This window comes from Hyperolius riggenbachi, chromosome 6 (assembly GCF_040937935.1).
Source record: "Hyperolius riggenbachi isolate aHypRig1 chromosome 6, aHypRig1.pri, whole genome shotgun sequence".
NCBI lineage: Eukaryota > Metazoa > Chordata > Amphibia > Anura > Hyperoliidae > Hyperolius > Hyperolius riggenbachi.
Genome location: NC_090651.1, coordinates 379,910,588 through 379,926,092, shown reverse-complemented (window position 1 = coordinate 379,926,092; position 15,505 = coordinate 379,910,588). Strand labels below are relative to the sequence as shown.

The 15,505-nt window shown below is 43.3% G+C and overlaps 1 protein-coding gene across 1 annotated transcript in view; it reads left to right on the top strand.

The window, feature by feature from the left end:
- LOC137523087 (phospholipase A2 inhibitor NAI-like) overlaps positions 1–15,095 on the top strand; it is a 36,375-nt gene extending 21,280 nt beyond the window's left edge. Inside the window, exons 2-5 of the mRNA XM_068243296.1 lie at positions 8,544–8,663; positions 10,998–11,147; positions 12,172–12,312; positions 14,096–15,095. Coding sequence (XP_068099397.1) covers positions 8,544–8,663; positions 10,998–11,147; positions 12,172–12,312; positions 14,096–14,298 — 614 coding nt within the window. The 3' untranslated portion in view covers positions 14,299–15,095. The remainder of the gene's footprint in view (positions 1–8,543; positions 8,664–10,997; positions 11,148–12,171; positions 12,313–14,095) is intronic.
- Positions 15,096–15,505: the final 410 nt, after the last annotated feature.

The window sequence follows — 15,505 nt, the reverse complement described above, 5'->3', positions numbered from 1 at the left end:
TTGGCATAACTATAGGCCCCGCGCACCCTGTGACCAGTCATGAGGACGGGGACATCTCCTGCAGCATAGCATGGGTGTTAGGATTATACTCACTTGCCCCAGCACTGTGTTGGGTCTCCTCAGTTTCTCCCAGCAGCCGACCGCTCTTTACTGCCATCCTCCAATTCCCAGTCAAGTGACATGCATTGAGGACAAGCTATGAACCGTGAGACCAACTCTAGCACCCAAAAAGCAGCATATGCCATTGGCAGACGCAGGGGGAGATTACAGCTGCCCAGAATCCCCCCTCAGACCAGGGACAATGCAGTGTCTGGGGACAGGCACAGGTTGAGACGCCAGAATATCTGCAGGTATCCTGAAGCTCTCAGTACTGTGCTGCTGCCTGCACTATGTTCCTTCCCCTTTCTTTCCCTGCTACAGCTGACTTTGGATGGAGCAGCAGCATGTGTACAGAGCAGGGAGCAGCTCTGGAGAACTTAACAGAGTCAGGTATGAGCACAGCCCTGTGCCCTGCTGTGAATGCTTCACTTTCCCCTTCATTACCAATGTTGGCTGTCCTCATTATTATCTGTATCCAAACTGCTCCTGATCGATCCTGTTGTCAATAGGGAGCACATCGGACATTTAGGAAATAATCAGATCCTGTCAGTCGGTTGGGAAATTGCATTATGTGTACCCAGCATGATGTCCTAACATAATATTATACTTAATTGAGGGAAACCTTTCAGGAATACCCCCCTTAAAAATCCTGGGTTTGCCCCTGCATGCATATACTGTAGGTGGTCTCGACATGAATTAAATGGGTAAGCCTCGGTAGTACATTTCACTAGCTGAAGGCTTACTCTAACGTAAGTTGAGGGCCCCCTTCTCTACTTTAGGATGAGGTCTGTCTTGGTCATTGGATCCCATACCTAAATTAATAGTCCCCATGTAGCTACTGTACATTTTTTAATAAGGCTTACTACCTATCTGCCAGCCAGGTGGAGGAGCCTTTGCTCATTAGAATTCTTTTAAAAACTGCCTCCTTAGCCATGGGCCTTGAGGAATCCCTGCTGAAGTAATGTATGACATTCCTCGTGGGTGGGGCTGTTTTTCATTATATATCATTACGTTGCTCCACCTACAAGGAGTCAGGATAACAGAACTCAGTAAGAAGATCATGGCTTGCAACTCTAGAGGTTTATGCTACAGTACATGGTATGATAAGAGTCCTGTGAAGCCTGAAACTCTACGGAGAGGTGAAAATACACCATAAGGTAGTTTTGTAATACAATTTCCAAACTTACTTTTTTTTAAGTCAAAGCACCTCCTGCTCACAGGTCCGGTTCTATCATGCAGCAAGGTGAAACAGTTGCATCAGGCGCAGAGGTTTCAGGGGCAGCATGTTTGTAGTGTGTGTAGCTTCCTGAGGAGGAATGGAGTATCTGAGGGAGAGCAGTTTGTTTGTCACAGACTCACAGCCAGCCAGTGTGCTAATCAGGGATGCTCATTCGGATTCAGCGGAAATGCAATTTCCGAAATTCTGATCGGAAATTGCATTTCCGCATCGGAATGCGGAAATCGGTAATGCAAGTGCGTTAGGCGGATTTCCGCCGGAAATCGCGGAAATTTCCGCCGGAAATCGCGGAAATTCCGCCCGACTTTAACATTGATTTTCTCAGAAACTATAAGGTCTTTTTGAAAACTTTTTTTTGCATCTTGTTCACAAGATTCAGTTTAATAACCCCTGAAAAATTGGTGTTTCTAGGACTTACAGGGGCTTTGCTATTAACCGCTAAAGTCGGCGGATTTTTACTGTAATGTGAAATGCAGAAAATCTGCTTCTGCCTATTTTCTGCATTTACATTACAGGAAAAATCCGCCGACTTTAACGGTTAATAGCAAAGCCCCCGTAAGTCCTAGAAACACCAAATTTTCAGGGTTTATTAAACAGAATCTTCTGAACAAGATGCAAAAAAAGTTTTCAAAAAGACCTTAGAGTTTTTGAAAAAATCAATGTTAAAGTCGGGCGGAATTTCCGCGATTTCCGGCGGAAATTCCGCATTGGAATGCGGAAATTGGTAGCGGAAAGCGGAATTGGTATTTGGCAATGGCGGAATGCGGAATTACCACGGAATCGGAAATTGGCATTTCCGACCATCCCTAGTGCTAATGTGTTGAGCTGCAGCATGTCACGTGAGAACATTAAAGGGGAACTGAAGAGAAAGGTATATGGAGGCTGTCATGTTTATTTCCTTTTAGACAATACCAGTTTCCTGGCAGCCCTGCTGATCCTCTGCCTCTAATACTATTAGCCATAGCCCCTGAACAAGCATGCAGCAGATCAGGTGTTTCAGTGGTTCAGACTTATAAGTCTGATCTGACAAGACTAGCTGCATGCTTGTTTCTGGTTTTAATCAGATACTACTGCAGAGAAATAGACCAGCAGGGCTGCCAGGCAACTGGTATTGATTAAAAGGAAATAAACATCACAGCCTCCATATACCTCTCTCTTCAGTTCCCCTTTAAATGAAGCAGAGTAAATTGTCGGGTGCTGTGCCATCATTCCAAATCAGGAGGGGGGGCATCCTCAGAAGTTTGCCTCAGGCAATAAAAAGTCTACAACCAGCCCTGCCTGCTCATAAGAATAACGTTTCAAGCATTGGGTGAATTGGACCTGAAGCAGATCAGCTGCAGGGGTTAAAGGTACGCTGTAGATAAACCTATTTTAATCGTTTTTGCTTGACTGACTTGTGCTGATCCTCTGTCTCTCTATTATTTTCTGAGTCACTGACCCAGAACAGACAAGAGACTCCTGGTGTGTGACTCAGACAACACTAAATCCAAGAGATCAACATGGCAGGCGAGACGCAGGCGTTTGTATAGAGAGTAAATATGACACATATCTCAGTAAAGGTTCCATGTGAGGCCTGGGCACACTTTTAAAGAGAAACTCCAACCAAGAATTTAACTTTATCCCAATCAGTAGCCGATACCCCCTTTTACATGAGAAATCTATTGCTTTTCACAAACAGACCATCAGGGGGCGCTGTATGACTGATTTTGTGTTGGAAGGTTCACAGACAGGAAATACAGTAGCTGTTTACAGCTGTCTCCAACAGCCAAAACAGCTAGCAGCAGCTACATAACCTGCCCACAGTAACAATGTCAGCATGTGTCATCCTGATTTAAAACCATGTAATAAATGTCAGAATGTAAATCGGGGAGAGTAAAGATTTTACAATGAGCAAACACTGACTCATTTATACATAATTATTGTAAAAAATGAAGCACTTTTTTTATTACATTATTTTCACTGGAGTTCCTCTTTAAAGTCATCTCGCGCTGAAATGCTTGTGGAACGAAATAAAGCGTCTGAGCACACACAGCGCTGCATAGCGCCAGATGTCGGTGCGGCTATAGCTGCAAATGCTATAGTCCGCTCCCTGCGCACGGGTAATTTGGGGTTTTCAGCAAACGCCGGACCCCAAATTACTTTTCACTCCAAGTTGCTACAACATAGAGGGGGAATAGTATTTAATGCCACATGGTATTTCAGCAGCAGCAGGGTGAGCTGTCAATCAGCTTAGCGGCTGCACCGGGCGGTGGAATAATACGTACTGCGGTGAAGTAGCTCGCCATCTTACTATTGCTCAATGCCTGGCTTCCATGTCATTTTTTATCACCTTTACCCTAGCCAATTAGCAACCGCAAGGTGGCTCCCCCACGTAATGCCAATTGGCGTCAAGTCCTGGGGGAGTGGTTTGCTGGGGATTGCGCGCGCCGATGCGTGCGCATGCCCGCTTGAGTGACGGAGCTCCACTCCGTCGTCAGTTTACCAATGTCGATCGCCGCTAGGAGACTCGGCTGTCCACTAGAGAGGCTCAAGAGCGATCGGCTGTCATAGGCTGTCAAGGGTAGGGAGGGGTAAAACATAAATAAAAAATAGTCGTCTTTAATTTAAAAAAAACAACAAATAAAAGCGGAATGAAACCCAGCATTTCTACTTTGCTCTAATAGATTATTTACAGCATATTATATACAACTAGCATTTTTTTTTTTACTAAAACAGCATTCAAAGGTTTAAACACAGGACTTAAAAGCTCCATGTCAGGAAAGCTGGACACATCCAACTAGAGTTAGGCCCAGTGCACACCAAAACCCTCCAGCAGATCCGCAAAACGCGAGAGGATTTTGAAGCAGATTTCAGAGTGATTCTAGGCATGTTTAGAGAGGTTTTCTACACATGCCTAGCGGTTTTTGGAGTGTTTTTGTGTAGCAGATTAAAATATTGTTACAGTAAAACGGTTACTGAACAGCTTCTGTAACAAAAACGCCTGGAAAACCGCCCTGATCTAGCATTTTTCAGAGCAGTTTTCCACTTTCCTATACTTTAACATTGAGGCAGAAACGCCTCAGAAATCTAAAAAATGCTGCAGCCCCCGAGTTTGTGGAAAAAACGAGCCGCTCTGGTGTGCACCAGCCCATTCACTTTCATTAGCCAAGCGGTTTTCCCCCTGCAAGCTTTTTAAAAAACGCTCCAGAACCGCTGTGGTGTGCACCAGCCCATAATGTTATCTTGTATTTAATTGTATCAAGTGAGGAATGTAAATAAACACTTCTCTGACACTGCAGGCTCTCCTGAAGACAGTCAGACAATCAGAAAGCATTTTTGCTTACGTTAGAAGATGAATAAACAAGTTATGAATAAAATGCAAAGTCAGCTCTCAAAACAAAAAAGTGTACTTTGGGAACGTATAATTTCTAAATGAATAATAATACTTATGCACAAAAGCAATAAAAAGTAGGAAAATATGTGTTTATTGAATATTATGCAAGGGTTTTATACCACTTTAATAAAAAAAAACACCTACAGCAGCGATCAGAGTCCACCAACAGAAAGCTCTGTTGGTGGGCAGAAAGGGTGGGGGGGGGGGAATCACTTGCGTGCTAAGTAGTATGACTCTGCAGCGAGCTATTGAAGCGTTGTGTTGTTTGTTTGTACTTCAATCCTCTGATATATCAGGGGTGAACCACACTGTAATCTATTATCTTGTCTATGAGATCTGGTCACTAGTGGGCTGTAAGCCTGTGGTCCTCAAGTGGTTAAAACTTCCTGTTTTTTTATGTGTAAAAAGTGAGACTCCCATTGGCAAACTGTTTTTAGGGCTCATAAGCACTATAAGCACTTTTCTGAGCGCTTTTTGGCCTCCAGAGTTTTCTGAGAGCTTTTACCGCGATTTTAATTTACTCAATGGCAGTGGTTTTTGAAAAGTTCTCGGAAAGCTCTGGAGGCCAAAAAGTTCTCAGAAAGGCGCTTATAGTGTGTCTGAGCCTTTATCACTGGAGTTGATGAATGAAATGCTAATTTAAAGAGCACCTCCAGCATGCTAAAAAATAACATGTGTACTTTGTACTGGTTCTGTATTTTGTACCAACTCTGTATTTTTTATATTGGTTTATACCATTGTCTTTATTATTTTGTACCCCATGTTTGTTTCTTGGTTTGTACAGCGCCACCTAATATGTTGGCGCTTTATAAATCAATAATAACTGTGGAAACAGAGACAGCTGAAATCTCTGAGACAGCTTTTTGTATCCTTCCCCTAAACCATGATGGCGAACAATCTTTGTCTTCAGGTCATTTGAGCGTTGTTTTGAGACCCCCATGTTGCTAATCTTCAGAGAAATTTAAAAGTAGAGGGAAACTTACAACTGATCCCTTTAACCACTTTGTCCTCCTTGACATATAAAAACGTCAAGGAGGACAGGCGCGCTCCCGCGGCCGATCGCGCGCGTGCACGCGCACTCCCGGCCGCGGAGTCGGTAGCCACGGAATCAATGTATCGGGCTAGGGAGCCCGATCATTGATTCCTCTCCACCGCTGAAAAAACGACAGCTTCTCTCGGAAGCTTCGCTCTTTCTGAAGCTGTGTCCCTCTAAGCGTACATTGTACGCTTAGAGTGACGTCATGTAAACAAACTCGAGATTGTGGCCAAAAAGTAAAACTACAAGTAAATGTAAAAGAACATTACAATACACAAATATTTCCCCAAATAAAACACTTTTATATCCCACCCTCCCAAAAATGCCCACATAAAATGTTTAATAAAAAAAAACAAAAAAAACATTACTATAAAAAAAAAAACAACACATAAATATTTACCTAAGGGTCTAAACTTTTTAAATATCTATGTAAAGATGAAATATTTCTCTCTATTTTTTTTTTTATAAGCTTGTAAATAGTGATGTATGCAAAACGGAAAAAATGCTCTTTTATTTCCAAATAAAATATTGTCGCGATACATTGTGATAGGGACATAATTTAAATGGTGAAATAAAAGTGACAAATGGGCAATAACAATACGTGGGTTTTAATTATGGAGGCATGTATTATTTTAAAACTATAATGGCCGAAAACTGACAAATAATGAATTTTTTCATTTTTTTCTTATTCTTCCTGTTAAAATGCATTTACAGTAAAGTGGCTCTTAGCAAAATGTACCCCCGAAAGAAAGCCTAATTGGTGGCGGAAAAAACAAGATATAGATTAGTTCATTGTGATAAGTAGTGATAAAGTTATAGGCTAATGAATGGGAGGTGAACATTGCTCGGATGCATAAGCTGAAAACGACTGAGATGTTAAGTGGTTAAATACTCTTTCTCATAATTGGATTCACCGGTGTATGTAGATCAGGGGTCACTGAGCTTACCAAGCTAATTTGAGTTCCAACAATTAGTTCTAAAGGTTTTGGAATCAATAAAATGACAACAGTGCCCAAATGTATGCACCTGCCTAATTCTGTTTCAACAATTATTGCGCACTTTCTGTAAATCCAATAAACTTCATTTCACTTCTCAGATATCACTGTGTGTGTCTCCTAGATGATATATTTAACTGACATTTGTTATCGTAACAACCAACGATTTATACAGGAAAATCCTGACGATTAACAAAGTTGACCAAACTTTCGCATCCCACTGTATAATAATAATAATAACATTGATATTATTTGCTACAATTAAAAAGAACTGGTAAATTTAAAGGGACCCTCAGCAGTGCATAGAAATGAAAATCTGCACTTACCTGGGCATATTTCTCAGCCAGCTGGGAGAGTCTCAGGCCTCGTTCACATCATTTAGCGCAGATGGCTATTCGATCGGAACGCAATGCGTACGATCCCACGCCATCTGTGCCGCTATGCGCTGCGCTGCTGATACCATTGACTACGGTGAATGGGACAGCGCTGTGATTGCCGAAAAATGCATCCAGCAGTGGGATAGCGCATCGCCCTACTGCGCAGCGCATATAAAGGGAACGGCAGAAGGGCTGTCTACGCACTTCTACCATTGTTGCGTGTCGCACACCATATGTGCTGCCAAAATGCGCACGGCAGCGCGTACAGTGGGAACAAGGCCTAACATATTGATGGATGATATAAAAAGCAGATATACAGATATCAGGTGAGCATTGTGCGTAGGTGGGTTGCGTATAGCGATCGCCCTCACTAAGACACAGGAATTTATTACCACGTTATAACACCGTGGAATGTTGGTGCTATTTTACTGCTGAGGTCATGCACCATAAACTTGAATACTGCAGGACTTCAGGAGTTACAGGAATATCCACCATCTATTGCACAGTGGGGGGCTTATGGGTTAATCATAGTAAAGTATTGTTAACAGGGGCGTAACTAGAAATCACCGGGCCCCCTGCAAAAATTTGGATGCCCCCCCCCAGTTTGGTGGGTGCAGGAGGGGTCGCAGAATGAGGTGAAAGCGTGGTTACACATCGGCGGGGAGGGGGGACAGTCCTTCACCTCGGGCTCTCCCCTCAGCGCTCCCCTCTAGCATCTATCATCAGTGGCAGCAGAGCCGGGACAAGGTCCTCCAGCACCCAAGACTGAGACACCAAAGTGCGCCCCTCCATCCCTCCCCCCCAGCCGTCACACACTGATTGCTGTTAGACTAAGAGGGCCACAGGGCCCACAACCTCCCCAACACCTTAATCTCCAGTTATCTGGCTTGCAGTCACTGCCATGTATCCCTTTTTCTTATTTCTCTCTGCTTCAAACACAATTAGGAATGACAACTGAATGAGTTCTGCGCCACCTCCTACACTGCGCCCTGAGGCTGGAGCCTCTCCAGCCTATGCCTCGGCCCGGCCCTGAGTGGCAGCAGGCCACGGGCAGGATCACATTCCTCCATCCACCGCGGAGGTCCACCTCTAAGTGCCTCATGCTACTTCCTGTTTAAACAGGAAGTAGCGTCAGACATTTAGAGATTGCATCCTCCGGCGCGTGGATGGAGGTATGTGTTCCTCTCCACCGCCTGCTGCCACTGATGATAGATGCTGGAGGGGAACACTGAGGGGAGAGCCCAAGGTGAGGGAGGGGGGGGGGACTAGGGTTGTGATGGGGTGTGATCAGGGGTGTGGCTTAAGTGTCCCTCTTTCTCATCTCTAAAATTTGGGAGGTATGATATAGCCGTGAACGATGGCTTGCAGCTTCTGCACGAAATGTAAGAGTGGTCACTAAATTGCTCTTGTATTTTCTTCTCTGCAGGCCACGCCCTCTCTTGCACAGAGTGCGTGGGTGCGGGCGACAAAATCTGTAAAGGGACATCGAAACTCTGCCCTGAGGGGAACTACTCCTGCCTGCTGATGTGTGCAGTCACCTCTGTCGGTAAGTCTAAATATACTGTACACTCCAGAGAACACTTACAGACAAAGAAGGTTTTAAAGCAAACCTGAAATGTAATTAAAATAAAAAAAACAGATACTTACCTAAGGAGGAGAAAGGTGCGATGTGCAAGAGAGCGTGCTTGTACATGCACACTATGGAGCCGCCCATATCCGGTGGGCTTCCAATGCCTTCCGCAGTGGGAGATTTGAATGGGGGAGAGAGCGTGAGAAGACGGAGACAGTGAGAGGCGCTGGAGAGCTCTATAGAATGCAGAGCCTTTCCCCTCGTTAGGTAAATATCTGTTTTTTGTTTTTTTTTAAATTCCGCTTCAAAATGAACTGTTAAGGAACCAATGGGGAGCCCTGGAGGGAAATTTAAAGATGCTTTTGCTCTCAGCTATACAGGTAGTCCCCGAGTTACGAACGACCCGCCGATACGAGCGGCCCGATCTCGTCGCAATGACGTCATTTCAGCGTGGGGGAACTTTGAAGAAACGGGCCGGCTTCAAACTTCCCCTAGGTTCCACAGCAGTGTTGGACTCACCCCCTAACCGAGTACAACGCTGTCTGCCCTGTGCACTCTGCCTCCACCTCTTTAAAGGACACCATTGAAATCCTGTGTATGGGAGCGTTCTACGCAGTGCATTAAGACGAGTAACCAGTCATGCACAGAATGCTCCCGGCCATGAAAGCGCGATCAAGGGCACGCAGCACCGGGGCCAGCGCATGCGCAGTAGTGTGTGCCTTGGGCGACCTGAGAACTTTACCACCTACAGTGAAGCAGATGACCCAGATATAGCGAGGGACCAACAAGACTCTGGGGGCTGGAAGAAGCCCGAGTTAAAGGGAACCCGAGGTGAGAGTGATATGGAAGCTGCCATATTAATTCCTTTTTAACAATACCAGTTGCCTAACAAGCCTCCTGATCCTGTGTCTCTAATACTGTTAGCCATAAACCCTGAACAAGCATATGTAGATAATGTACTCTGACTCAGCTGATTTAGGCTTTACTGCCTGGATTAGCCATAGGCTTGTTCCAGGGTTTTGACTTATACACTCCTTATGCCAGAAGATCAACAGAGCTACCAGGTGACTGGCATTGTTCAAAAGGAAATAAATATGGCAGCCTCCATATCCCCCTTACCTCGAGTTTCCTTTAAGTTAAAGGCGACAGACACATTACATTTGCCTCGGTTATCCTTTAAACAATATCAGTTGCCTGGCTGTTCTGTTGGCCCTCCCCTGCCTCAAAAAGAATGGGCACCAGTTGCTCACAGGATCTATGGCTAAAAGTTTCATTTATGCAATTTGATCTGATAAATTCATCAAAATTTGAAATGGCTCATAAAAATTGCACGTTAATGGGCACCTTAAAAGTTGTGTAAACACAAACGACTGTGAAACTGCGGGGAATGAGCAATGTGCAGAGCATCAATATCGAAATTGAACACTGGGACCACGTCATGGGCCAACTTCAATGTCTATGTGGCCACCTCTCTCCCTTATAAAGTTCGCTGGTGTCTAATGGTCTTCCTCCAACCCCTATGCAGTTCGCTGGTGTCTAATGGTCTTCCTCCAACCCCTATGCAGTTCTCTGGTGTCTAATGGTCTTCCTCCAACCCCTATGCAGTTCTCTGGTGTCTAATGGTCTTCCTCCAACCCCTATGCAGTTCCCTGGTGTCTAGTGGTCTTCCTCCAACCCCTATGCAGTTCTCTGGTGTCTAATGGTCTTCCTCCAACCCCTATGCAGTTCTCTGGTGTCTAGTGGTTCTCCCTCTCCTACACAGTTCCCTAGTGTTTAGTGCTTTCCCATACGGCTTCCCTGGTGTACTAGGGCCTCACTTCCAATATAGCTTCCCTGGTGGTCTTGAGTGGGCCAAATATAATGCAAAGTGGGGAAACCACTTGAGGGCCAAATTTAATGGCTCTGAGGGCCAGATTCGGCCCATGAGCCAGAGGTTGGCATGTATGCACTAGAGCAACTCATGTTATTGCTATGGGATGCATGCTGTTGCTATGGGACTCATGCTGTTACTATGGGACTCATGCTGTTGCTATGGGACTCATGCTTTTACTATGGGACTCATGCTGTTGATATGGAACGCATGATGTTGCTATAGGACGCATGCTGTTGCTGTGGAAAGCATGCTGTTGCTATGGGAGGCATGCTGTTGCTATGGGACTCATGCTGTTGCTATAGGATGCATGCTGTTGCTATGGAATGCATGCTGTTGCTATGGGAGGCATGCTGTTGCTATTTCCTTGCTGTACATCAGGAGGCAGTGTAACCAGTGTAACAGTACTAGGACATGAATCATTTCTTTTCTCTCTCCAGGCAGCATGGTCACAATGAGTATGAATGTTAGGCAATGTGGACTCAGCAGCCTCTGTTCCAAGACTGGAAGTTTAAGCCTTCCTAACGGCAGATTTAGGACCAGCATCACCTGCTGCGACGAGGATCACTGCACCCCTACAACTCCTTCAAGTAAGTCCCGGTGTCATAAGAGTTTGCCGGCACCAGCAGGAAATAAGGGCGCCGGCGGCTAGTGGACAATTTGGGCACCGCCATAGACTCTATTGCATTTATCGTTAATAAGGCACCCAAAGCAGAGAAATGGGCGCCCGATAAATATAGTTTTCAACATTAGATCATTACAGTTTTTGAAATATGTTATTGTAATATGTACACATTTTACGTTATCAAATATGCTATCGTCGTCTATGTTTGTAAGGGCGTTTGTGCAGGGGGAGTGGTTGGGGCACCATCGTTAAATAAAGTTTATATCAAGAGAGAGTCAAGAGATGGAGCAGCAGAACTTCTACGCAACGTCATGTTTGAATAATTAACATTTTTTTTACCGCATTTTGTGAATACTGCTTTCTCACAAAGAGTTTGATACGCAATCGGTAATATACCAAACGTATTCTACCATTGATAGTAATGGCTTCAATTCCCAATGTCTGTGAACTTAGCCCCATGTCCAGGGCAGGGCCGAGGCAGAGGTGAGAGAGGCTAGAGAGGCTCCAGCCTCAGGGTGCAGTGCAGGAGGGGGCGCACAACTCACTCAGCTATCATTCCCCTATTGTGTTTGAAGCAGAGAGAACTAAGAAAAGGGGATACATGGCAGTGACTGTAAGCCTGATAACTAGAGGTAAAGGTGTTGGGGGCCCTGGAGTGCCTCTTAGTCTAGTAGCAATCAGTGTGTGACGGCTGGGGTGGGAGGGATGGAGTGGCGCACTTTGGTGTCTGAGCCTTGGGTGATGGAGGACCTTGTCCCAGCTCTGTTGGAGATGTCTACCTAAACGGACACAATTATAAAATGAATCATCTTTAGTAAATTACCAAACTGACTTGATTCCCGGAGTTCTCAGATTTAAAAAAGATCAAAATTCAAAGCCAGTGTGAAGTGGTGAGGGGTACAGGGAAAAGAGAGAGATGCTGGAAGGAGGGGAAAGCGAATATCTTGTTGCAACTCTTTGCCCAATCTTTGTCTCTTCTCTTCTCTTAGTTCCTCAATATGTGGAAGGAAAGAATGGTATGAAATGTCCCGCCTGCTTCGTTAATGATTCCAAGTCATGTAGTTCAGTATCCTGGATGAACTGTTTTGGGGGTGAGAAGATGTGTATTACCCAGGTCACCAATACAACAGGTACTCTTATCTTCCACCTCTGCAGAAGCTACTCGCTAAGAAAAGGTCACCAGACTGACAACGTATTGCAGAATCGCCTGGAGGTTTCTAAAACTGACACTCACAAGCATCTCCAACAATCATTTAATATTAATTGAAGGCCTCAACTAATTTCTCTGTTTGTGATTCATTAGAGAGACATTTTTACAAACTTGGTGTATATTGTAGTTGTGGTATTTTCTGTTCTCCCCAGAAAAATTCTCTACACTTCCTGTCCAAGAGACAGGGTCACCAGAAGCATGAAATCGATACTAAATGTCCCACTTGGGCCACAGACAGCAATAAAGCCTGATGCGTTTTTTTTTTTTTTTTACTTTTTTCCACTCTGTTCAAAGTTATAAAAAAAGTTTTGCATATTTTTGAATAAATACTGTAGATCTTTTTTTAAACTCTTCTAAGAAATCAAAATTTTAAATAAAAGGTTCAATTCCCTTTTTCTCCAACGTTTTCTTTCATCTTCTGTTTAAAATAATTTCTCAGCATTCTGCAATTGAAAAAGTACCCAAAAGTAGGTGAAAAAATTCTTTCAAATGTATTCTAAATTTCTAATTATTTTCTTGCTTGCTGGTGGCTTAAAAAGCATTTTATTTTTTAGGTATGGAAATATCACCAGAGAGAAAATGTGAATTCAATAAGGGGCAAAAAGAGTAGAGAAAGGAAGGTTATTAAGATATCAAAATAAATCATCAGAGCAGATCTGGGTTTTTTTAAAGTAATTTTTTAATGTTTTAAAGTTTCAGTTAATACAACAACTCCCATAAGAAAAGGAAAAAAAATAAAGACATCAAAAAAAGAATGACAAAGTGACATTACAATCCATGAGGTTAACATTATTATCATATAAACATTAGTACCCTTATTAAAGCTATTGATCCAGCACAGTTCCTTGGCCCTCTAGTCTCCTAAAACGGTCCTCAGGGCCCACCAACAGTGCATGTTTTGTGGAAATCCACACAGGTAGTTAAAGTGAACCTCCAGACTAAAAATCTACTCAGCAGAACTAAAAAGGCTTGGTGTTTCTTTAACAGTTTCACAGCATCAGGACTTTGTTTTTCTTATACAAGTCTCATTTTTAGCTGCATTTTTAGCTAAGCTCCGCCCCATCAAAGAAAACTGCCCGGCTTTTTTCCCCTGATGCTGTGCAAAGCATGATGGGATTTCCTATGTTGTTATTCACGTTGCCTAGCAACTGGGAGGGGTGATCAGGACACAGGACAGTTGGAATTGTGTCTTATGCTCCCTGTCACCTTCTTTCAACCAAAAAGATGGCTGCCCTTATGAAATCACAAACCTTTGCCTGTTCTTTTAAAACGGGGTGGGTAAGAGATTATATTTCCTATCAATTTACTGTAAATTAACATAACTAATGTAACTTAATGACAGTATGTTTGTTTAGGCGGAAGTTCCTCTTTAATTAGCTCTGCTGAGACACTAATTACCTCACCTGTGCATGTTTGTGGTTTCCTGCAAAACATGTACTGTTGGGGGGCCTGAGGACAGGGTTGGGGAACAATGTCCTAAAACGCCAAGGAGCATATTATGTAATCACCATGTCCTGACCTTTGACAGATACTGAGACAGATAATAATCCAATTCCAGTTTATAATGTTTTATCTAAGCTGACCACAATTTTCTACATTTTACATTTTATAATGAGTTGTTTAAAAAAAAACAAAAAAAAACGTTCAACAAAATCTGTTGTTATTATGAGTTTTTTACAGTTTACATTTTTTGTGTCCCACAGGAGCAATCAATGCCTCAACAGTGGCCCGTGGCTGTGCCACCGAATCCCTCTGTGACCCTCCTCGCCAGGTGTGGAATCTGGGCAAGATGGTGGTGGATTTAGAAAATACGTGTACAACAAGTACAAGCTACGGTCATCCCCTTTGCCAAAGTCTGATGACCTTGATCATCTCCCTCTGTCTGTTTTTGAAGCTCGTGTATTAAGCCCAATGGCAACACGTAACATATCTAACATATCTTGAGATGTATGTAAAGTGCTTAAATGGAAAGTTCTAAAATCTGATCTCACATTTCCACTTTTGATTTTAATGAACTTGTTTATTGAAAGATGACATCATACTCCCATACATACTCCCATACATACGCCCATACATACGCCCATACATACGCCTATACATACGCCCATACATACGCCCATACATACGCCCATACATACGCCCATACATACTCCCATACATACGCCCATACATACGCCCATACATACGCCCATACATACGCCCATACATACACCCATACATACACCCATACATACGCCCATACATACGCCCATACATACGCCCATACATACGCCCATACATACGCCCATACATACGCCCATACATACGCCCATACATACACCCATACATACGCCCATACATACGCCCATACATACGCCCATACATACGCCTATACATACGCCCATACATACGCCCATACATACGCCCATACATACGCCCAAACATACGCCCATACATACGCCCATACATACGTACATTCCCACCAGCAAGTTGTTTTCCTTTGGCTATATATAAATTGTTTTATCTTGAAGCTTGTTGCTGTGTAATGTTAGTAATAGATTCTTCTTTATTTAGTTATCAAATATAAACCTTCTCTGCAAAAGTTGAGTTGAGTATTAACGGTTCACCACTGCATTGGAGACAGCACATGTCTCCTACTGCTTAAAGGGGCACTACGGCGAAGCATTTTAAAATTTAAAATATGTGCAAACATAAACAAATAAGAAGTACATTTTTTCAAGTGTAAAATGAGCCATACAGTAAATTACTTTTCTCCTATGTCACTGCCACTTACAGTAGGTAGTAGAAATCTGACATAAGTGACAGGTTTTGGACTAGTCCACCTCTTCATAGGGGATTCTCAGCAAGGCTTTTATTCTTTATAAAGATATTCTCTAAAAAGGATTTAAACAATGATGCTGGCCAGCTTCCTTGCTCACTACACAGTTTTTTGTCAGTTGGACAGAGCAATTGCCATTCATTAAGTGATTTTGAAAATAAATTCCTGAGAATACCCTATGAAGAGATGGTCTAGTCTAAAACCTGTCGCTTCTGTCATATTTCCACTACTTGCTGTAAGTGACAGCAACATAGGAGAAAAGTAATTTATGACTCATTTTACTCTGGAAAAAACA